At 41.9% G+C, this 25,310-nt stretch overlaps 1 protein-coding gene across 3 annotated transcripts; it reads left to right on the forward strand.

Moving 5' to 3' along the window:
* The first annotated feature begins 2,295 nt into the window (after window positions 1-2,295).
* Window positions 2,296-24,612, forward strand: RBM45 (RNA binding motif protein 45). Of its 3 annotated transcripts, none has more exons than XM_077829449.1 (10): window positions 2,296-2,647; window positions 8,398-8,520; window positions 8,659-8,785; window positions 10,414-10,551; window positions 10,914-11,093; window positions 12,153-12,282; window positions 15,419-15,512; window positions 15,913-16,079; window positions 19,192-19,392; window positions 24,304-24,612. In XM_077829449.1, the coding sequence occupies exons 1-9, from the start codon at window positions 2,363-2,365 to the stop codon at window positions 19,382-19,384; spliced, it is 1,437 nt and encodes a 478-aa protein (XP_077685575.1). In that variant the 5' UTR covers window positions 2,296-2,362; the 3' UTR covers window positions 19,385-19,392; window positions 24,304-24,612. The 3 variants fall into 3 exon arrangements, with proteins under 3 accessions (XP_077685575.1, XP_077685577.1, XP_077685576.1); XM_077829451.1 differs by having other exon boundaries at window positions 15,916-16,079; XM_077829450.1 differs by having other exon boundaries at window positions 10,917-11,093.
* The last annotated feature ends 698 nt before the right edge of the window (window positions 24,613-25,310 follow it).

Genomic DNA, 25,310 nt, shown 5'->3' on the forward strand with positions numbered 1-25,310 from the left:
CCGTGTTTGAGTGTAGATCAAATGTAAGTAGCTCCTCTTTGCTATGCCAGACCTTTGCTTTGCTACAGATTTTTTGTGATTTTAGGCAAGTTCCATAGTTTCTCTTTACCTCAGTTTCCTAGCTATAAAATGGGGCTAATAGGACTTCCCTACCTCACTGGGGTGTAGTGAGCATAAATACATTAAAAATTATGAAGCATTCAGGTCCAACTCCACAAAAGGAGTTAGGCTGTGTAATAGTAAGCATTGCAGCACCTACATTTCAGGTGCCTAAACACACAGTGGAATCAACAAACCCGCAGGCAGGTACCTGGGCTCCCTACCGGAATGGATTCAAAGAGATAAGCACCTGAGAATGGGATCCACAAAACCCAGCAGATTAGGTAGAGAGCTGCCTAAATTAGCCAGTAGCAGATGGTGAGGAGAGGGGTGTGGCCTAACCCTCCCCTTCTTAGGGAGTTAGGTGTCCTATTGCTTCTTGAGATTCACAGTTAGGAAACCTCTCCTGGAGTCAAATATCTAAGTGGTTTCTTGAAACAACAGTGGTGGTGCATACCTAACAGCACACAAAATGTGGAAGGAGACAGAAATATCCTTTAGCTCGGCAGTTATAGAATTCACCTGGGATGCAAGAGATCCTAGTTCAATTTCCCCCACCATCTGAGAGCGAATTTGAACATGAGTTTCCTGTCTCTAAGATGAATGCCCTAACTACTGGGCTATGGGATATTTTGATTTAGGTCTTTGTATCTCCTGTTAAAGCTGTTCCACTGTGTATAAATAATTAAAAATGCATTCAGCCAGAGAGAGAGTGATAATGACTTGGTAGTCTAGTGGGAGTGTTTTCTAGTGAGGTTCCACAGGGATGAGTACTAGGCCTGATGCTATTCAATATTTTTATCTATCACTTGAAAGTAAATACAAAATCACTGCTGATAAAATTTGCAGATGATATAAAGATTGGAAGAGAGGTAAATGATGACAGGGCAGTCATACAGAGTGATCTATATTGTTTGGTAAGCTGTGCCAATTCAAACAAAATGTTTTTAATACAGCCATAGGCAAGATCATACAGCTAGGAACAAAGGCCCAGACTTCCAGAGCTATTTAGATGTCTAAAAATGCAGACAGCTGCCTAGTGGAATTTTCAAAAGCGCTTAACAAGGCTAGATATCTAACCCATTAATTTCAATGGGACTTAGCACCTAACCTGCTCAAATGCTTCTGAAAATAATTTTAGAAGCTAGATCCACAAAGGGATTTAGGTGCCTGTTTACTACTTTATGTGCCCAAATCAAAAACTGAGATCCTCAAAACCCCCACCGAGCTTCCCCCTAATCCTATAGATGCCTAAATTCCCTGGGTACCTAACTTTATGCTGGTGAGCATACACAAAGCCACCTTAGTCCTGAGGCCCAGCTCCTGCCTAAAGCCTGGTGGGATCCTCCAGGTGGCTGATCCCCCTCCTCTTACATGCAATCTACCTACCAGATTGGGCCCTGAGACTTTGTAAAAGTGCTGTGAGATCTACTGCTGAAAAGCACCACTTAGAGAGCTGAGTATTTAATATTAAATAATACATTAAATAACATTCATCTGCACAGTGTTAATCAAGATAAATGATGGTGTGCTAAGAATAAGCCATAAAACCATAACGTTTAGATAAATAAATAAATGGAGAGAAATGATATGTGCAGTGGATTACAGAAAATGAAGCACCATTCAGGCTCACAGAACAGCAACTAGGACACATCTGGGAGCTGCTCTGAGACTCACTGCAGACATTTTACACCTACACAAACTCTCAATTATTTTAACCACCACCAACCACACATGAAATTTTTTAGGAGGGTGGATGTGTACCTTTTTTTTCCACTGAAGAATATCTCCTTTGGCAGGGCACTGCATTGTATCAGCTCGAGAAGAGTGGCTGTATCTAGTCACTGGGCTGCCTTTAGCACCACACCCAGGGAAAGGGGTGTTGAGCTGGACCATCCAGCAGTTACACAAGTGTGCCACCCACACCCCGTTTTGGCACCTGTGCAGCGGACTCCCTGCCTCTAGCGACTCTCATCCCGCGCTACCCTCCCTGGCCTCCGCCACTGTCTAGCAGCGCATCTCCCCCTTGCATGACGCCGGCTCCTGCCCATCCCCGCGCGGTGCGAAGCCAGCCCATGGACCGGTTTGGCCCCGCTCACAGCGGGGAATAACTTTCCGAGGGCACGGCGTGGGCGGCAGGCAGCGTCGGCAGCGGTTACCGCGCAGGCGCAGTAACGCCCAGGCGCCAGGGCCGAAGGGACGCTGTTGGCCGGCGGCCTGGTGCTGAAGGCTGCGGACTAGTCTCGGGGTGGGCGGCTTCGCCATGGAGGAGGGCGGCGGCGGCGGGTTCCGCCTGTCAGCCGAGTGCCTGGACGAGCCCCCCAACAGCCGCGTGTTCCTGGTGCTCGGGAAGGACACGGGGGAGGCGCTGATCCGGGAGCGCTTCGCCCCGTTCGGGGAGATCCAGGACATCTGGCTGGTGCGGGACAAGCGCACCCACGAGTCCCGCGGCATCGCCTTCGTCAAGTTCGCCCGCAGCTCGCAGGCCTGCCGGGCCATGGAGGAGATGCACGGCCGGAGCCTGGCGCCCGACACCAAGCCCATCAAGGTACCGGCCCAGCGCGGCCCGCCCGCCGCGCAGCCGCTTCTCCCCCTGTCCCCGTCCCCCGGCGCAGGCTGGTCCTGGGGGCAGGTGGCGATGGGGGCGCAGCGAGGCCGCGGATTCCTCCCCTTCGCGGCCTGGGTCGGCGGGGCCCGGCCCAGCGCAGCCGCCCCCGCTCCGGCCTCACGGTGCGGGCTGCCCAGGACCTGTCTGATCGGGCTGTGAGGGTGACGAGAGCCCGCCACTGCCTCTCCCCTCCCGCCGGTCCCAACGTAGGGCCGGGCGCCACAGCATAGTGCGGAAAGGCCATCAGTCACCTCGGCCTTAACCACCTGCGTGCCTCCTTCCTTCCCTCGCCGCCAGGAATAGTCTCTGCTGCGGAGAGAAGGATGCTTTAGCTAAACGCCTCGGAGAAGGTGAAACTCACACTTCACTCTGCGTCCCCTCGTCTCCAGAACGAGAGACGAAAACCTTCCCTCTCCTTCGTTTGCCTGTTTGAGGCACTTGGCAACTATAAGTGCAGCCGCATTTATACGTGGGCAGCAGCTTTCCCTTATTCCTGTGAGTTTTCCGCACAGCGATAGGAGGGAGAGAGAAACATTTCGATAAAGGGACTTATGATCATAAAACCACAACGGGAGGCTTAGGGGAAGATCTAGTCCCTGGAACTAGTGTTTACTCTTTAACATACTAGATTTCAGGGTGTTCAGAAACTCTTCTCCTTCAAAAATTTGTAGATTCTTGAGATTGATACAAATGAATTGAATAATAACAGAGGGTATTTTAAATCTCTGCTAATGCAATATGCAAAGTTTTTATCAAAGTAATTTCACATTTTTATCTATGAGAGTCAGTAATGATTTGCTGTTGATGACCACTTTCAGTCTCTTGAATTGTTTTACTGTTATCTAAATGATGAGATGAGGTAAATGAGTCTAAACAGTGAGAAAAGTGGTAATGTTTCTTGTGTGACAGGACATCATCATGCGAGGAAGGATGATCTTTTAACAGCACACATGACTGAGGCCTGGTCTACACTAAAAAGTTAGGTCGATGGAAGCCGCCTTAGGTTGACCTGTTAATGTATGTTTCTACACTACCAGGTCCTTTACGCCAACCTAAGTTGCCTTTAATGTCGACTTCTGTAATCCACCTCTGCGAGAGGCGTAGCACTTAATTAGATTTTCATGGGTCAACTGCGAGGTAGTGCAGACGCAGCACTGTGTAATTTGAATTAATTGGCCTTCAGAGGGTGTCCCACAGTGCTCATCTCTGACCTCTCTGGAGATCATTCTCAACTCTGCTGCACTACAGCCAGGTACACAGGAAACAGCCCCTTCCTTGCTAAAGCCCTGGGAATTTTTGATTTCCCATTTCCTGTTTGATCAGCATTGGGAGCATGCCAGCTTGAACACAGCTGAACATGGAGACTGCATGCCCCAAACGTGCTCCAGCCTGGTCTGAACAGGAGATGGTGGATCTCATCGCTGTGTGGGGAGAAGAGTCTGTGTAGGCAGAGCTCTGATCCAGCAGAAGAAACGCTGACATCTATGCAAAGATCGCTCGTGGAATGGGGGGGAAGGGCTACACGAGGGACACACAGCAGTGCCGTGTGAAAATAAAACTTCACCCAGCATACCAGAAGGTAAGGGAGGCAAACAGTCATTCCGGTGCTGAAGCCCACACATGCCGGTTCTACAACGAGCTGCATGCAATTCTCGGGAGTGACCCTACCAGCACCCCCACAAGCAACGTGGGCACCTCACAGGTGTGTGAGTCTAGGGACAACAAGGAGGACGATATGGTAGATGAGGAGGAGGAGAATTGGAGACAGGCGAGCGATGGATCCACTCTCCCCAAGAGCCAGGAAATATTTTTAACCTGGAGCCCTGTGGGTCGCAAGACATCACGGTGACCGACCATGACGCCATGGAAGGCACCTCTGGTGAGTATACAGTTACAATCAAAGTTCAGTTAAACTTTAACGGGCACCCACATTCGGCGGTTGGCAAGTTTACTGTGAGGAAAAAGCAAGGTGCTGTGGCTCTCTGCTTACAAGAGGCCGCTCCAGCTATGCAGAGAGTGGCCCCTGGAAAAGACTGTTTATGTGGACTTAGATAGCCCGGGAATCCTACATGGATATCTCTAGGAAACTTTCATGGAGGTACTCTGCAATCCTTTGCAGAAGGTTTCTGGGCAGGGCAGTCTTATTTCTTCCACCATGATAAGACACTTTCCCACGCAACTCCTGAATTATTTCTGTTGGCATCATTGCGGTACACAGCATAGCAGCCGGGACTGCTATCATAAGGACCGGGTCTGTACCGAGATGCTTGGAGCATCTCCTTCCTTTCCGCCTCTGTTACTCTCAGGAGACCAATATCACATATGGTCGCCTAGGGGAAACGGGCGAAGTTCTCATTAAAAGCAGCCTTACAAGAAAAAAAAGGTATGTAGACACACACACACACACACACGCATTCTGGATCGCCAAACCACACAGCTGCTAATGTGCCTTTACTGTGCTTGGCATGGGTCGGCATGTAGTTTAAAGTGTTTGATAGGGGACTGGGGCCCCACATGAGAGATTCCGCTGTTTGGGAGTGAAAACGTTTCCCCCCCATGCCCAGTTTGTAAACAGTTTCCTATGGTGCTATGGGGAAGGGCCATTGTTCAACTATCTACCTCTGCTCCCGACATGAGCCTGCCATAAACTTAATTAAAAGTGTGGACACCCGTGACTTGGGGGGGCCTACTCACCATGGCTGGAGCAGCAAAACGACACAGTGAACAGTTGCGGATTCTGATTGTTATGGCTTGCACCTAGTGTAATAAGGTGGTGGTGTTTTGTTGTTGTTATATGAAAATGGCCTTGCTATGGAAACATTCATGTCAAGGGCTCCTTTATTTTTTCCCATGACTGACAGCTGGAAATGTGTCCTTCGGTGTGTCATCAACACCTGAAAGCAGACTTTCACTGATTAGAAGGAGGAGAAAGAGAACGCGGGAGGACCTGTTCACCGAGATAATGAATGTCTCTAGGACAGCTGACACAGAGCTGAAAGCGTGGGGGATTTCACTGTCTGAGAAGTTAGACATGGACATTGAGAGCAGGAAAGCTTCCAGTGACCAAGAGCGTGCAGCACAGCATGAGATGCTTCGGATTATGAGGGACCACACAGACATGTTGAGGCGTCTGATTGAACTGCAGGAACAGAAGCAGGAGGGTAGAGTCCCTCTGTAGACCTGATGGACAGACAGCCAGCATCGCCTGGCACAGAATCACCCTCCCCCAAGCGTTCCATGAGGCGTGGGTGAAAAGTCCATTACCCCGTTCACTTAACTCAGGGGAGGGTACAAGGAACAGAAGGTGCCAATTCACAGACCTTTGATGGTGTTATGTTACACAGCTGAAAATGTTTCTCCCATTCCATTCTATTATAACCCCTTTTCCTCAAGGTTACCTTTTTTTCTGTTCTCCCTCTTTATTTATGTTTGTTAAATAAAGTAAATGAATTTGAGAAATAAATGTTCTTTTATTGAGTAGAAGCCGTGGGCTTGGGCGGAGGGTTGGCTTTACGGGGCAGTGATACATTCCAGGTAAAGGTTTGGGAAAGCACAATGCAGACAAGCAGCTCACATTACTGTGACTCATTATTGAAACAGATTTTCAAAGCCTGGCAGATACACAGATATTATGGAGCAGGCCGCTATAACCATGGGAATGTTCTCTTCAATAAGGTCCAACCTTGTTAATAAGCTTCTCCAGTGCCCTTTCAAATGACCAAAGGCACATTCAACCACCACTCTGCACTTGCTGAGCCTTTAGTTAAACCGTTCCTTACTGCTGTCCAGATGGCCCGTGTATGGCTTCATGAGCCCTGGGAGCAAGGGATAGGCTGGGTCCCCCAGGATAACTGTAGCCATCTCAACGTTGTCAATGTTCATTTTGTGGTCTGGAAAGAAAGCCCTGGATTGCAGCTTTTTGAACAGACCTGAGTTCCTAAAGATATGCACGTCATGAACTTTTCCCAACCATCCTGCATTGATGTTGGTGAAACGTCCCCTGTGATCCAACAGCTCTTGTAACACCATTGAAAATTATCCCTTTTGGTTTGTGTACTCTTTGGCAAGGTGATCTGGTGCCAAGCTGGGGATTTGCATGCCATCTATTGACCCGCCGCAGCTGTGACTTCCAGCAGCAACCGTGAATTTTTTTTTCCAATGGCATGCAGCAGGGCTGCTTGCAGGACATTGCTATGTTCTGCGTGGCGGACCCTGCTTTAGCTCTGGAAATACTGCAGGAGAAGGTGCAAAGTGTTTGAGATGCTCACAGCAAGAGTGTACAACTGAGCAGGCTCCATGCTTCTGGGGTTATGGTGTATGCGTGGCAGTTTTAAGGCCCGAAAACCACTGTGGGAGGGAGCACAGTGCATCAGGGGGTGCCAACGCAATGTTCCTATTCTCCCTTGTGACAACGTTTTGGTCCCATGAGGCATTGCACAAACTTCCCAAAACACACTGCGGCAAGTTGCACTTCGGGATAGCTATCCACAATGCACTGCTTTGTGCATCGATGCAGACTCTGCTAGTGAGGACACACTCCATCGAGACAATGAGCATGGTGTGGCCACGCACAATCAACTTAATTCAGAGGCTCGAGGTCAAATTAGATAAAGTCAGCTTAATTTTGTAGTGTGGACAAGCCTTGAGAGTTAAACGCTTAGGACTCTATTCCTTATTCTGCCACAGGCTGTATGGCCATAGGCAAGTCATTTAACAGCTGTGAATGAGTTTTCCCATCTCTAAAGTGAGGTTACTTTCCAACTAGTTTCTGTGTGCCTTGTAATCCTCTGAAGAGAGGTGCAATATACACGAAAAGTGTTATGACTATAATTATGACCGTGAGAAGTTAGGTCTTGACCTGTGCTGAGCCCCACATAAGTGGATTCCCATTCAAGTTAGTACACACTGCAGTATCAGGGCCTTGGTATGCTACTTGTTCGATTTTTTTTTCTTCTTTTTTCTTTTCTTTAGAACCTAAGAATGGCCATGTTGGGTTAGACCAATGATCCACCTAGCCCAGTAGCCTGTCTTCCGACAATGGCCAATGCCAGGTGCTTCAAAGGGAATGAACAGAGCAGGCAATCGTCAAGTGATCCATGTTTTTTTTTTAAACAAAATGGTTACAATCATGGATCTGCTATGAAGTAGTCCATCCTTTTACTGCAGTGTACATCAGTGCATGCTTAAAGAGCCATCTGTGCCAGTATTAATGCTGCTAATAGTAGGCCAGCCTAGGTATTCATGTTTTTCCCCCTCCACCATGCGTAGGTGCCCTTTCAAAATTTCTTGCCCTTCCAGGTCTTGTGAAGGAGGCAGGGTAGCCAGACAACACTGGTGTAACTCATTGACCAGCCAGTTACGCTGCTCCCAAGTGCTTAACTCATGACAGGCTTTTGGAAGGTGGGTTATAATGACTGAAGAATGAACCACAATTCTTCATGTGGGAGCATGTGGGTGGATCTCTCATCTGGGTCCCTGACTGTGTACAGATGTACATGTTTGCAGCAGGCAGGTCTTTTGTCAAAGTACATTTACAGTGAAGGGCTCTTCTTTGTTTTTGGCCACAGGAGTAGTCAGAGAATGCAAATATAAGCACAAAGCTGTTTTGAAGACATTAAATTATTTTTCTTGACTATCTGTGTATATTTACACTTTTCTCAAGTAATTAACATTGTGTTTAACTCTGTTAGGTGTTCATTGCGCAGTCCAGAGCTTCTGGAAGCCACCGCGATGTTGAAGATGAAGAGCTTACACGCATCTTTGTTATGATACCAAAGTCCTATACAGAGGAAGATCTGAGGAATAAGTTTAAGGTACTGGTTGAGTTTTAGTTATTCATTATATCTAACTGCATTTTCTCAGGTTATTTTTGACAGTAGATTAAAATGTAAATTTTTATGAACTTCAGAAATGTTGGATAAAATTGTTTTTACAATCTTTAAATCTCCTAGGTGTATGGAGACATTGAATATTGTAGCATTATTAAGAAGAAGACCACAGGAGAAAGTAAAGGTTTGGGCTATGTGAGGTATTTAAAACCATCCCAAGCTGCCCTGGCAATAGAAGAGTGTGATCGAAGTAAGACTGTGACTGATTTTTTTCCCCCACTTATTTATTATGAGAAACTGTGAACTCATTAGTGTAGGTTCAAGTATGGCAGCCTCTGGCTTCGGTTTTGTTAGCAGCAAAATTATTTATGCTGTAAATGCATTGATGGCCACAGTTTGCAGAACCTAATACTGTAAACAATGCATGCAGGTAGTACTGTTAAGTTCAATGGGACTAGTCACCTGTGAAGTACTTGCAGGATCAAGGTCTTAGATTTAAAGTAATAACCGTGAAAGGGCTTTGGGAATGAACTACAGTGACTTCTGTTGATGTAAAATAGCCTGACTCTAGTGCAGCACGTACATGTACGTGTACACACACACATTTTTTTATGTAGATGAACTTTTATGACTTTATCAGGGGATGCTCAAAATAAAATATAATCACAAACACAACAGTAAAATGTATTATGACTACAGCTATTTAAACAAAATTGCATTTGATACTAATAATAGCATGTTTTACTATTTTCAGAATATAGCACACTTAGTCTTATGATTTAACATTTGTTGCCGTTAAAGTTGTTGTCTAGTGCTTAGAGCACAGGATTGACCGAACTAGAATTCCCATGACATTGGCAATTAATTTAACCTCTCATGCCCCAGTTTCTCCCTCTGTAAAATGGGAATAATAAAATACACTTTTCTGTAGTGCTTCATGCTTCTCAGATCTGTGATGTTTTTCTTTTTATCCTTTTACACACACAGCCAAGAGGAAAGACCAATATTCAGCATAAAGCCTTATTGAACATATTAGATGATCAGTAGTGCTGACATGGTTACTGTGGTTTCAATAAATGTTCTTCAAATCTTCCTGTGTGGGCCTTCAAAAAGCCAGAGGACAAATTTGCAAACAAATTAGTATAAACAAGGTGTGGTAAAGTTTAGTTCTGAGTGAGTTGTAGTGGACAGTGTAAAACCAGTATCTAAAAGCTGTATCATACTTTATAAAGATGGTACATGTGCCCAAAACAGTGGACTGGTATGTTTTTAATATAGTGAAATAAATAAATTGTGTAGTCTTGGACTATGTAGTGCCCAATTAATCACAAATATCAATTAAGCACCTATTTTTTATCATTAGGAATAAGGTACGTAAGACATAACTAAAATTAAGACCCACAAACACTTCATTTAATGAGACTTAAGGTTGTATCAGCACACTGTTAACAAATTTAGTATTTTTCTTTAAACCCAGGTCCATGTCCAGTGTGAGGTCAGAATGAAAGGATTTAGATGGTCTGAGACCAGACCAAATAGCTTACACAGATGTGGTGCCTAATTCAGCACAGGTCTTGGTAGGCAAAGGTAGACTGAGGCTGCATAGATGTCCAGCTACTTCTTGCCTCTCTGCCAAGTATTTCCAAGATGATCTTTGGGTGCTATACTTCTGAATGGGATAGAAATGGGTTATGTTGCTTCCAATCTTCTAATTGTATTAGTCTTCATGAGTGATAGAATAGGTTTTTTTAAAAGAAGAAACAGTAACTGGTTTTTCTGTCTGTAATGTTTTTCAATACAAGGCTTAAAGAACATTTCTAGTCATAGATGTTTGAAAACTACGTGATGAAATTTGAAATATGTAGTTTCTTGTTCCAGGTTACAGGGCCATTTTGGCTGAACCTAAAAGCAAACCATCTGAATCATCTGAACGTGAATATTACGGTAGTAGCAGTAGTATGAGGCAGGAGCCAATGGGGCATGACCCAGGGCCTAGAGGGAGTGTGTTTCCCTTTGGTAAGTAATAACTTTTCACGTTTAACAGTGACTGGTAATTCTGGATAAGATCACACAGTAACTGGAGAGGGTGTTATGGAAATAGAGGTATATTCAGAGAAAGGCAAAATGGAGACATTTAAAATAGTAGGTCCTGGTTTTTGGTTGTTGGTTCTAACTCAGACACTTAGTTTCTAGATTGTTCAGGGTTTTTTTTTTTCCCATTTGGCGTTTGCATTCGTTGTCTGAAATAAATGTCCTTTTTTTATTATAACATGACTTAGGTCGTAGAAACATTTTAGGAAAAAAAATATTGAAATGGTCAAGGTACAGCAGTATAGTGACTTGCAATGTGTGTAATATGTCTTATTTTGGTTCTTGAGAAGGGCAGCCAGAATTTGGTAGTTTTGAAAAGAGTCAGACAAGAGTTCGAGAATCCGTTTCCAAACGCCTGTCAGTGGTATCACGACTCCCCTTCATACAAGAGCAGCTGTTCTTCCTCTTTGATCTAGTCCCAGGACTGGAGTATTGTGATGTTCAGCGAGATCCTCATACTAACCATGGTAAATAACAATACAAAAAGAACCTTTTTCTTTTTACTGTTTTGACTCTAAAATATTTTCTCTCCCTTCTCAATACAGAATGATGTAGCCCTTTGTCAGTGGCAGATACATACATTTGGTCTTGCACTCTATTCTCCTTCTACTTCACATCTCGTCTGAACAGACCTATTAGACTGACAAGTTACATGCTATCCCTAACTAGATCCCTGAGAGGTCGGAATATTTACGAAGTAGGGAAGCAACCCACAGCATCTCTACATTTCATATGCTCAGAAGTCAAAAATCAAATGAAAGCTGTTTCTTAATAGATTCTGCATCAGATGAGATGTTATCAAAGATGGGTAGGATTTCTGTTAAGGAAAAAAAAACATGCGTCTGCTTTGTTGAAGCCTCATCATGCCTTCAAAGTAATGTATGGCTGGTGTCTTAAAATAAGGTTTTACAATTGTTAGCCCTGCAGAGCCAGTATAGCTATGGGAGAACGAGCTGGATTATATTATAATCAATAGTATTGTTAACTAAATTGCTGGTACAGAATTATTAGTATTGATGATGCATGATCCAAAAGAACATAATGGCTTAAATTGCTGGATACAAGAACTACCTCTGCTTTTAAGCTGACAAATTTGATATGGAAATCATTGATACAACAAACAGGAACCCTACAGTGCCATTTTAATCACTTCTTTCAGAGAATAACTACACTTAAAAAGGAAAATATTTGTGTACGAATTAGTGGTTATACATATCTGTTAACTTCTGGAGTTTTTTTATAGACATTCTATAAAGGAAGTAATATCAGATGATTTTGAGGTTCAGCTGTAAAGATTTGTACAGTCACCCAGTTAACTCTGCTTGATATCTCATCAGAAATATGGATTTTGCTAAAGATGAGTTGGATGATGAAGTAAAAAGACTTCATTGTATTTGAGTGCTTGTGACTAATTTGGTATCGAACCCTGCTCTGTTATTGGAATACACTTTATTCTTAGTAGTGCTTTTGAGAATTTAAACTTACACACTTTCTACATTGTCTTGGTATGTTTCATCCATCCTTAGGGCATGCTGTGATTCAGTATACTACTGCAGCATCAGCTATATATGCCAAATACAAGCTACATGGTTTTGAATATCCTCCTGGAAATCGGCTAGGTGTAACTTTCCTTGAAGATGGGAGTGACGGATTGGAGTAAGTACCAACCCACATACGTGAAAAGCTGTAACTCTGTGTTCTGGAGAGCAATGTTTCTCTTTGAAAAGTTGTTATAATGGTAAGGGGAAAAAGGAAAAAACAAGAAAATGAAACCTACCACTGTACAACTTTGTTTATATAGTGGATGCTTCTGAAATGTAAGGTATTTCAGGGTGCTATGGTGTGCACTCACCACTACAATGCCCCCTGGTATCAGGGGCAAAGTTACAGGAATCTTCATCTCCTGTGCCCCTTGTTGGTCATCTGCTTTGTGCACAACTCAGCCCTCCAGAAGTCCAATCCCTTTCAGGAAGCAAAAGCTCAAATTAATGTCCAAAAAGACTCTCGACCAATCTGCCCTTCTCCTGGGCTGTGTCTTCTGTCTCTTCCTTAGTTACTGTGGAGTCCTCTCCAGCTTTGGCCTTGAGCACTGGCCCTTCAAAGTGTCTCCTTGAGGTAGACAAGGAAGGCGAGGTAAATATTTGTTTGAGGTGTCTATTCTCTTGCTCAGGCTTCTTCACGAGAGTCTTTGAGGTTCCTCCCTTCAGACTGAATTCTCTCCCCTTTTATGAAGCCCAAGTGTCCATTAAATTATTACCTGATGTCTCTTTTCCTGCCCCCGTGACTGGGAAGCAATTAATTAGGTAATCTGTTGTACCTGTACTGTAACTAGTTGTCTATTAACCCTTTTCCAGCCCACAGTGGGCTTTCACTGTACCACACAGAGCACAATCCTAGAGAAGGCCTTTTGAGACACCAAACATTGCTGCTACTTTTCAAGAGACAGAGGGAAATTAAAAGATAAAACAGTCCTTTTATTTTAAGATGACTTGTAAAATGTGATTGAACCTTTTTTACTAGCTTATGATGTATAAAGAAATCTGAGAATGGGGTAGTGGGTTTTATATTAGAAGCAGGTTTTTGTCTACTGTTTCCTGGAAGACTCTGGGTGACTGTAGAGCTAATAGGATTTTGGCAGCGTGAGTACCAAGGAAGGGGGACCTGAGCAGATCAGGGGAAGAGAGCTGAAGATAGATAATGACCTGACCAAAACGCCTGACAAAGAGTGAAAAATCATTATTAAAGATTCAACATCATTTCTTACTCCTGAGGGCATTCTACACCTGAAAATTCTCTGCCAAAATATTAAACATTCTGCACACAATATATTAAAATCCTGCAAATTTTATTTGTCAAATAAATGTGGAGGCTCCAGCATGGCATTGGGGAGCACAGGCCACTGGCTACACAGAGGTGGGAGATCATTGTGTAGCTCACCACGCGGGACACAGACTCGGCGGTGAGGCTGTACCCAATCCTGACACAGTGCAAGGACCATGCCTGCCTTAGAAATACCCCATGGCCCTGCCCCTCTGTGCCAGATGTGGCCAGGCAGGCTCAGCAAGACAGGATTCAGGTGTGGAGAGGGTTCAGAATGGGTGGATCCAGATGTGGGTTCAGAGGGTTCTGTGTGGGAAATTTGGGTGCGGGCAGCTCAGTGGGGGATCCGGGTATAGGGGGATCTGGCTGCACAGGGACTTGTTGGGGGTTATGGGTACCACAGTAATGGGACTCTGCAGGGAGGTCCAGGTGAAGGTAGTTGTGGGTCTGGGTGTGGTGCGGGGTAAAGTTCGGCAGGGGCGGTCTGGTGTGTCGGATGCTGTGGGAGCGGGGCTCAGTGGGGAACCAGGTGCAGCTGGTTGTGGCTCGGTGGGGTGGGGATCCGGGTGCAGGTGGCTTGTCAGGGTGGTCCAGATGCAGGGGGAGTGGGGCTCATCGGGGGGCTTCTGAGTGCGAGGGGAGTGAGGCTTGGTGAGATATGAGGGGGGTCTGGATGCACGGGAGTTGGATGGATGGGGGAGCAGCTCCCTATACAGGTATCCCTCCCCCTGCAGCTGAGGTGCGATGGGTGCAGGAAGAGTATGTGTGTGAGTTTGCAGAACTTCCTGCAGCTGGGGGAGAAATTGTGGGGGTGGGTCTGAACTGGCCCCGGATGCCATGCAGGGGAAGAGGAAGTCCTGTCTTCCCCAGCCAAACTGGAACTAGCAGCTGATCATGGCACAGGATAGAAGCCACCAGCCAGGTCCTCCCCAGTCCTGCCCCACAGTGATTTACCTCTCTGCCAGCTTCCCTGGGCATCTGAAACATACTGCTGGGAAGCATAGCATGACTGCTCTTGTGGCTTCCCTTTGCTTCCCTGTCAGAAAGTCACTTTCTGCAGGGAAGCAAAGAAATCTGCAGGGAACATAAATTCTGTGCATGTGCACTAGTGGTGCATAATTCCCCCAGGAGTAATTTCTTGCTCAGTTAAGTGATAGGGGAGCTATTTTTTGCTCAAATTCTTCTAGCAGACTTTCAGCCAAACCTGGGAGGGCAGTGATTTAATACTCTTGATATTTATAAGGTTAAAAAAAGTAGAATAAAAATTGTTTATGTGTCATAAGAAGCAAGAAAACTAAACCCCCAAAATAAGCATAGCCCAGTATTTTTTCCTCTGCATGTCCTCTTTAAGAGAAAATACATAACTTGCGTGTGTGGAAGTGCATATAGTTTGAGCCAGCAGGCCATACTGTAAAGCCATTCTAACGCTTCTGTTAATGCCTAATTCCAAGAGTCGCACAACTGTAAAATGTGAAGAGATTTGCCTCATTCCAGCTTTGCAAAATATAAAAACTTGCTAGTCCAAGCAAAAAATTTAATTGTCTTACCTTCACTATCAAGATGGATAAGAAAATTATAGGGAAGAAATGATGTTTCCAGTAAACTAATTTTTACTTCTCTCAGGCAGCGTAAAGAGCTGAGTTTAACTCCATGAGCTGGGTGTGTATATTCTGTCTGTTAAAGCAACAGTGATAACTGAAAGGCTGTGTTATCAGAAAAGAGTATAGAACATTGGGCTACAGGTATCTCAGTGTATTCTGGATTTAACAAGAGTACTGACATAAATTTGCAACAATTTACTTATTCCTGGATGTTCTCAGCACATATCAAGGAAGACTGAATAGATATTTTCTTGATCAGTTCTTTCTCTCAGAATTTTGATTTTAAACAAATTGTCATGTTGATTTCTTAAGATTATAGTAATGTTACTTTTTGCTGTAAAGACAGAGTCTATAATTACTTTTGCTTGCAGCCACATCAGAAAAATGGCAACACAGCTGGTGACTTCACAAGTGTCATCATTGGTGTCACATAATAATCTAGTTGGTCAGCAATATACATCTTCTGTAAGTAACTACACTCTATACCTTTGTTGTTTCTCCTCAATTGTTGCAGAACCTTGAAATGTGCAATAAGCAGCTGTGTCCCATCTTTTTTCTCTTACCCTTCTGACTGCTTTAGGAGCTGATTTTGTTTGTTGGTTGGTTGTGTGGTGGGTTGACTTGTGCTTTTCTGTACTCTTTTTAAAGGTTATATGATCTTAACTGGATTTATTGCCCAGGGAAAATACTGTCAGGGAGGTAGTCAAGAAAAACACATAAGTTAATCGTGTGGCTGTCAGAGAGCCCATATGTAATCCAGGATTTTAGTGTCCTAAAACAGTAACAGAGTCCTAAATCAGATAAAATTGAATTTTTCACTTGATTTTCATGTTACCTTTTTCATTACATTTTATTTTTGTTTCAGCAGCCGTACAGTGGAAGTTCTAGCTCTCAGTTGTCTCAGCCCCAAACAGATGCTGTACTTCCATCACGCAAAAAAAAAGTTCCTCCTGAGACTTCTGTGAAGGAAAGGCTTTTCATAGTGTTTTATCCTCATCCCTTACCTGTAAATGTGTTGGAGGATGTATTCTGGTAAGGTACCATTTAGTGATTAAAATAACTTCAATAGTAGAATAAATTTTGAAAAATTTAGAATAAACGCTGAAGTCAAACCAGGTCACAATCATGAAAATCCAAAAAGACAGCCCACGGCAAATACAAGTGATCAGCTGATAAATTAAACAGTAAAAAGTCACCAGGAGCAGATGGTATTCACCAAAGAATTCTTTGGGAACTTGTATATGAAATTGCAGAACTACTAACTGTGGTATGTAACCTATCACTTAAGTCAATTTCTGTACCAGATGACTTAAGGATAGTTAATGTAATGCCAGTTTTTAAAAAAAGACTCCAGAGGTGATGCTTGCAATTACAGTCTGGTAAACCTAACTTTAGTACCTCGCAAATTGGTTGAAACTATAGTAAAGAACAGTATTATCAGACACACAGATGAACAACATTTGTTGCAGAAAAGTCAACATGGCTTTTGTAAAGGGAAATCATGCCTCACCAATCCTTTTTAGAATTCTTTGAGAGGGGTCAACAGACATGGACAAGGGTGATCCAGTTGATATAGTGTAAATTGGACTTTCAGAAAGTCTTTCACAAGGTCCTTCATGAAAAACTTTTAAGCAAAGTAAATAGTTGTGGAACAAGAGGGAAGGTCCTCTCATGGGTCAAAAACTGGCTAACATACAGGAAACAAAGGGTCGAAAGAAATGATCACAGTGAAAAGCAGGGTCCCCCAGGATCTGTAGTGGGGCCAGTACTGTTCAGCATATTCATAAATGATCTGTAAAAAGGAGTAAACAGGTGGCAAAGTTTGCAGATGATGCTAAGTTACTCAAGATAGTTAAGTCCAAAGCTGGCATTGAAGATTTACAAAGGGATCTCACAAAACTGGGTGATTGGGAAACAAAATGACAGATGAAATTTAGTGTTGATAAATGCAATGTTGTGCACGTTGGAAAACATAATCCCAACCATACATACAAAATGATGATGTCTAAATTAGCTGTTACCACTCAAGAAAGACATTTTGGAGTCCTTGTGGATAATTCTCTGAAAATATCTGCTCAATATGCAGTCGCAGTCAAAAAAAAGTTAACAATGTTAGGAACCATTAGGAAAGGCATAATAAATATCATAATAACCACTATATGTATCCATGGTATGCCCACACCTTGAATACTGTGTGCTGTTCTCGTCACACCATCTCAAAAAAGATATTAGGATTTGAGAAGGTACAGAGAAGAGCAACAACAAGGATATGGGATATTGAACAGCTTCCGTATGAGGAGAGGTTAAAAAGACTGAGACTTTTTTCCAAGCTGAAAAGAGGACTAAGAGGGGATACGATAGAGGCCTATAAAATCTTGAATGGTATGGAGAAAGTGAATAAGGAAGTGTTTTTTACTGCTTCACATAACACAAGAACCAGGGTCACCCAATGTAATTAGTGAGCAGCAGCTTTAAAACAAAAGGAAGTACTTCACATAACACACAGTCAAGCTGTGGCACTTGTTGTCAGGGCGGTTGTGAAGGCCAAAACTCTTTTTTTGAACCCCATTATAACTAGATAAGTTCATGGAGGATAGGTCCATCAATGACTATTAGCCAGGATGGTCAGGGATGCAACCCCATCCTCTAAGTGTCATTAGCCTCTGATTGCCAGATGCTGAGACTGGATGACGTGGGATGGCTATCTTGATGATTGCCCTGTTCTGTTAATTCCCTCTGAAGCATCTGGCATTGGCCACTGTTGGGAGACAGGTGGCAAAGTTTGCAGATGATACAAAATTACTCAAGATAGTTAAGTCCATTGGTCTGACTCACTATGGACGTTCTTATGTTGAATAAATTATGGTCCGTTTCCAAACAAATGTCAATATTGTGCTGCCAGTTATTAAACCTGATGTGCAGATAACCCTGAAATCAAGTTATCAATTTCATACACTTTATTTGCAGAAAACTTTAGTACTTCATGCTCTTATGGTACCACATATCTATTTCAGCTTGAAATTTTAACTGATTATTAATTGAGAGATTGTGGGAAACCTGCATAACAATGTAGATTCAGGAAGTTGCTTCTGGTATAATTAAAACCTGACCTGAAGTAATGTAATCTTATTTGTGCTACTGGCCTGCCTCCAAAAGTCATTTGAGGGTACCCAACATATTAGTATCAAAGACTTGGGAGACAATTTTTGCCCATTTCACCTTTTTAAAACTTGTTTTAGAGTTGCTCTACCAACTTCGTTGGATTATTTTGTGTGTTTTAAGGGACATGGCAACGTTCCCCCATTCTAATATCTGCCAGCTCCATTGGTGTAACTGAGGGACAGCTCTTTTTGAAAGTCAAACCACTTTTAAAAACAGACAAACAGAAAAGCCTAGTGCCAGTTTGTGTAGAATTTGAAACATACCTACTTGGGCTGCTGGACTATCTTAGTCAGAGTCTGAAGGGAAAGGAAACTATTCTTCATGGTCTTTGCATCCTATATTACAACCTAACAAAGAGTATATTACATACAAGTGCATTTTGTCTTTTCTCTCTCTGCCTCAACCCATGCCTTGGAGCCTGCAGGTGACTTGGGAAAGTAGGACTTCCTATGATAAGTTTTTAATATTTATTTTTAAGGCATTTTACTGAGGTCTTCTCAAATGTAAATTACAAGTGAACAAATATAGTCCACTCATATAGGACATAAGTAAACTAGCCCACGGGCCTCCTTTCTGAAGTTGTCGGAAGGACCACCATGTACCAAGTGTCCCTTCCACACCACCTATAGTGATCATGATGTCGATCAGGGTTACTTTTTTTTTTTTCTTTTTTAAATGTGGGTAGAGCACTGATATGGTGTGACTTTTATTGTGGGAATGCTTAGAGAATGTGGCCTAACAATTATTTCCTATTTCTTGAAGCATCTGCCAGGACTATTCAAAGGGAGGAAAAGTACAGATGGGGGAAGGGCAACACAAAATCAGATATCACGTGTACAAGAATAAAACTTACTGTCATTGTCAAATTATCTTGCAGAAGATATTGTATTGGTAGGCTGTAGTGCTGCAGCTGCATTTACAAATTGTAAATATTACGGAACTTGTATTTCAGTCCTATTTTTTATTTTTTTATATTTTTTAGTCGGTTTGGACATCTTATAGAAGTTTACCTTGTGACAGGAAAAAATGTGGGCTATGCTAAGTTTGCAGACAGAACAAGTGCTAGCGATGCCATAACTTCATTACATGGCAAGATTGTGAATGGTGTCCGGCTTAAAGTAATGTTGGCAGATTCACCTGCAGAAGAATCTAACAAACGTCAAAGAACTTACTGACCCAATGGGTAAGTACTTTGTCTGGATGTAAACTAAAATTCAACTAGTTTAAATGGTGGGTCCTCTGTTGTTTTTTGGTAACAATATTTCAATTATAACCTCAGTTTTTAAGAAATTTATAATTATCTTTAAAAACTTGCTTCGTGATAAATTTGGAATGTAAGATCCCTGCCCAAAAGCATATTTTTAATTTTTAGTAGGTATTTTTTTAAATGAAACTTATTTTAAGTTTATTTTTAAAAATATACAGTTAAACATAAACCAGTTGATCAATATCAGTTTGGACAACCGTATGAAAATGATTAACCTATGTACTTATAATGTATCAATGCTGAACATTTTAAAGAGGGGAAAATATAGAAAAATAAAGGATATGATTGAGATCAGTCTCTGTATCATTCTTTCACTAAAGAACACCACCTGTCACAATGGTGGTAGGTAAGGACAAAGATCTGAGGTCTGAGAAAAGAGAAGAAATAGAGGAAAGAAGTGGTAAGTAAAGTGGATCTTAGAAGGAGAAGGAAGGAAGCTAAGTGAGAACCCAAAGGTGTCTGGGCCATGTAGGGGAAATCCATAGTGTAAATGTGTCTTACAGTATTTCCCAGAAAAGGGAGAATGAAAGAAACTTTTTAAAAGCGCCTAATTGACTTAGGGCACAAGTCCTATTGAAAATTGATGGAACTTGTGCTCCAAAATCATTTAGGTATTTTTTTGAAAATCCTACCCAGTAGGCCTAGGTTATTTCTCCTGGTAAGGAGTGGAAAGGAATTTCTCCATATGTGCATCTGTGAAAACCAAAATTGTGTGTGTTCCACTATCATTTGGTGAGATATAGATAAGATAAAGACTATGAAGGCTCTTCCTACCTTCGGGGGAGGTGGGGAGGGATGGGTTGTCATCAGTAAGACCATGGAAGTAAAGTTTAGCTGTGGGATAATGGGCATCTGAGTGCTCCTGCAGTGTACGTAAAATGGTAATTCCATTTAGGAAAGATCTTCTGCAAGACCAAAGAATGAGACTGGAAAACAGGTGATGAGTTGCACATCGTGAGAGGTCTGTCACTCTAGATTCTGTAGCACATCAGCCAGAATACTATTTAAAATTATGAATTCCTATTATGAATTAAGCAAAGGTAAGACAATGAGGTGCTAATTCATTTCCATACTTAATTGCACATCAAATTGTCAAATTACTCATGCCACTTATATCTGGAGTTGAAGGAGTGGAGTGTGATAGCTAGTATTCGACTGTAGCTAATACACGCTGGCAAAGTGCCAGTGATCATTGGTCTTCAACTTGCATGTCTCAGGTAGGGAGGTAAGTATTGGGTGCCTCTGAATAAGGGTTTAATAGGGATCTGGGGTTGCTTGGAGTTAAAACAAGGCAAGGGTATAATAAATCTACTTTACTTAGGTCTAATGGTTTTACATTGTGACTATTAGCGGTTATTACTGAAGCTTTTTATTCCATTCCTCAGGCAGAGATTGCTCCATAAAGAGAAGTTTGGGGCTTAAAACCATCTGTCTTTCAGGAAAGATCCTTTTTGATGGAGCTTGGCAGAGCTAAGAAGGGTATAGTCTAAGGGTACGTCTTCACTACCCGCCAGATTGGCGGGTAGTGATCAATCTATTGGGGATCAATTTATCACGTCTCATCTAGACGCGATAAATCGATCCCCGAATTGATGCCTGTACTCCACCTCGGCAGGAGGAGTAAGCGGAGTCGACGGGGGAGCCGCCGCACTCAACTCGCCGCCGTGAGGGCGGCCAGGTAAGTCGAACTAAGATACTTCGACTTCAGCTACGCGAATAGCATAGCTGAAGTTGTGTATCTTAGTTCGAAATTACCCCCTAGTGTAGCCTAGGCCTTAGTGTCACAGGTGAGGTCAGGGTCCTGTCGTTAACCAAAGAGTGCTATGCATCTTTTTGGTCAGGATTCCTCTCCATGTACAATAAGTAGTACTGTTGAAGATCCAGTTGGTGTAGTCCTCCTTCCATTTTGTGAAGATCTTTTAAGGAGTCCAAGAGAGAATCTTTGAGGGTTTTCAAGTGAAGTGAACTTAAAATATAAGAGCTGAGCTAAGCTAATGGTGTCTAGGAGCAGCAGCATTCATTTCAGGGGTCCGGTTCTGGCTGTGCAGGACAACATTTTTTCCTGTGACTTTATCTAGTGACTATGTTGGATATGCTTGCTGCCTCTTATTATTGGGGTGTAAATTTTATTCAGATCTGGAATGAGAGAGAGAACCAAAATAACTGTAGAGTCAGAGCAAGGTTTTTGGAGGCAATGGGCAAAGATACACTCCAGTGCTACTTAGGAGCGGAACGGCCTTTTATTTCAGTTTGCTTCCTAAAAAGTTTTCATATGTTCTCTGAAGGAAATCTACATTTCATAAACCATGTGTAGCTGGGGTGCACAATGTTGAGGACAGTATTGAGCCTTGGGTCTAGGCTTTCTAATGCTGTCCTTCCACTTCAAAGCATAAAATTAAAACCTTTCCTCCACTACAGAGGAATCTGATAAATATTCATAATAATCAAGAATGGCCAGTAATGTTAATGTAAACTATACAGTGCAGTAGCAAGTCTGCTATTAATATAGCATGAAACATATGAGAGATAAGGACAAACTAGTTTTTGAAAGCCTGACTGCATTGTAGATGTTCCACTTAAGTTTCGCAATGGCCTTTTAAAATTAACAACGGTTTGTTTTTTTTAATCTGATTTTGGAATATATTTTTGTCTCAAAATGTGGTTATAGTAAATGGCTAAACAGCATTGTGAAGTTCCATGTTTCTCCGCTGATTCCATGTCAAAGATTGCTCAGTTTGTAAACAAAAAGATATTTTGTTCAAACTTTTAGCACGGCAAACTCATCCTGGAGATCTGAGCCATTTCTTACACATGTAAAATATTACAAGCAAAGTTGGAGTTCACAGATGTAAAAGAGCATAATGTGGTGACACACAAGGACAAAAGGGAACCAAGTGCAGTTCTTACAACAGAAAAAGTTGAAACTAATCGGCGAGCTAAAAAGCAGTTTTGTGTAACTGTGGTCTGCCTCGTGTCATTCCCCATTTTTCCCTTTTCTTTTCCTTCTCCCACAGTAAATCTGAAAAGCAGCCGTGGTGCATCTCCAGCAGGGTGCAGCACACAAAAATGGTGTCTCCCGTTTTGAGCTGCTGCTGTAGGAATGCTAGCACTGGTGCTTCAAAAGGAACGACCTTTCAGTAGTATTGTGGCACACTGAAAGCACGTTTTGTAAAACGTAACATTTTACTCCTACCGGTGACCAAATGTAGACAGGCTTTGCTTTTTTTTCCCACAATGTATGCATGATTATGACTTCTGTCCCTATGGTTAAATTATCTTTCTAAATTGTGGTTTACTAATCCGTAACTTCTTAGATCTTCTTTATCTGGGGTAATTTATTCCAGAGGTCTAAGGATTAAATGTTCTAATACATTAAATATGGTCACTGTTTTTCCCTCTTCCCCCCCCCCCCCCCGCCCAGAAATTAGTTGTTTGTTTTCTTAAAACAGGAGATATAAAACATTTAAACTGATATGCCTCTCGCATTGCATTTCCAGTGTTCTGTAACTCTAGCTTCTAATACTTTGTTTTTGAGCAGCAGCTATAGATTTTCCTAAAATGTTGAACTTCTGGCATGCAGGTTTAGGAATCTGGCTAAAATAGGCATCCAAGGTACAACTTGAGTGTTTCTTTCGCAGTTTGTGTAAAAGTGTAAAACTTTTTTTATTAAAAAAGATATATGGATGTATATTGAAAAATTTTTTTGGTTTATTTAACTTTGTTTAGCACACTAGCATAGATGTTATAAGAAGATGCTGCATATCTGTGCAAGTGCCTGTTCTTCTTAAAAGAAATTCCCAGTTTTGCAAAAGTAATGGTGTTGTTTATATATCTCCACTGAAGAACTGAGACGGTTGTCTTTCGATGAGGACTGCCATTTTAATGATTTTGCCCATTAGAAAACATTGGAAAAAGGTTGAACTCTGAAACTTTCCATGAACTTTGAAATGGATTGAATTCCAGTGCTTTAAAATAGAAAGATGTTTCTTTTTCTTACTTTGCGTCATGAAATTATCAAGATAATGGCTTGTTGTGTAATTGATCCCTCTTATGAGTGATTTATACCTTTTGTAATTAATGTTTAGAGTATCTTTTAGGTGATGGTGAAGTTTTCCTTTGAGTCGCTGTACGTTGACCTTTGTAGGGAAAGATTGGAGTTAACTTTAGCATAATTTTGCACACAAAAAATAAATAGGAGTGCCATTAACTATTTTTCCATAGGGCAACTGAGCAGGAGGGTTAAAACAGATATTACAGGGGTTACAAAAACATGGTGGAATAGCACTCATGACTGGAATATAGCTATTGAATGGTATGTACTGTTTAGGAACGATTGGAATAAAGGTAAAAGTGGTGCGGTAGTGTTGTACATCAATGAAGCAGTAAACTAAAGAAATACAAAGTGATAGTATGGACAAAACAGAGCTTGTTTTGGGTCCAAATCACTTTGGGGAAGAATTGTATTGGGATTGTGCTAGGGGTCTGCTATAGACCCCCAGGGTCAGATTCCTGGGGTCTTACAGTATAAGCAATCAAATATGTTCAAAAATAGAGAGGCACATTATTAAAGAACTAGAACATAATTTAATTCACAAGATAATACACAGTATGTTTCAGAAAAAATGCTTGCTTTCACACAGAATTTGTTAGAGAACCAGGGAATCCTACATAGAGTATTAGCTTCTTTACATATTTTAATTATAGACTTGCTTTTATGTGTGGGTTGGAGTGCCATTATAAGAAATACCTTTATTATAATGTGTATTTTTAAATAAATATAGGTATTTTATCTTTGACACTATCTTCATACTTGTGTTCTTTCTACAGCGCAGAGACTAAATAATGACATGACCCTCAGCTGACTGACTGAAAACATGACTAGACATGGTTCCTGTGGACAGTGACAGCTTTTTGTACTGTTAGCTGATGTTTGTGGAAAAAAACACTTTATTTTTAAAAAACCCAAAATACAGAATATAGTTTAAATCCACAATTAGCCAACGTTTTTAATTGTAAACTGATAGTTGTTGTAGCAGTCTGTCATTCTGTATTAGAGAAATAAATTTTTTTGTTTAAATCATGCCTCTAACATGAGCACTTTAAAGATGGGGGGGAAAATAAAGGAGGCAACATTAATGGTTTCAGTGGTTAATTGCTAGTGCCTCAGACTGTACATACTGAAGAGTAATTGAAAATGCAGACATTAACACACTCAAATTAGGATGAGAATTAAAAATATAGGGGGGGGGTTGTTTTTTTTTAAATGGTGCAGAATATTTCAAAGATTGCTACCAGTTTCTGTCAAGATTGAGCCTGGTCCAGACAGCCCCAGATTCAGGAAAGCTTTGCACTTGAGGGAGGAGACTTAAGCACTTGCTTGAGTGCTTTCCTTTGTTAGGGCCAAGAGTATGAAATGCTGATTTATTGTTGTCTAGTGTTCAGGGCACTAGACTGGGAGTCAGATGTGGGTAATTGAAACTTATCCATTGCCCATTTTAGTACTGGTAGCTGTGATCATTAATATCATAGTTTTTTTTTTTTAAGTGCATTATTTAACTATGAAATATATACCATCTGAACAACTGTAGTCACTCCTTTTTCAAAGAACTATAATGGTTTATTAAGCAACCCACTATTCCAGTTGGGGCCGCTGCTGAAATATTGAGTAAAGATAGCTCAAATAAGTATTTGCACATGTATCTACATGTGACGACTCTCATACACATCCAGTGGTAATATTTGTTAAAGGACCCATGTGAACAAAAAGGTAAAAGCATGGCTCACTAGGCTAGTGCACTGGTCTGTCGCCTCTAGAGCCATTCAGATTTTGGGTC

This window comes from Eretmochelys imbricata, chromosome 11 (genome assembly GCF_965152235.1).
Source record: "Eretmochelys imbricata isolate rEreImb1 chromosome 11, rEreImb1.hap1, whole genome shotgun sequence".
Taxonomy (NCBI): Eukaryota; Metazoa; Chordata; order Testudines; family Cheloniidae; genus Eretmochelys; species Eretmochelys imbricata.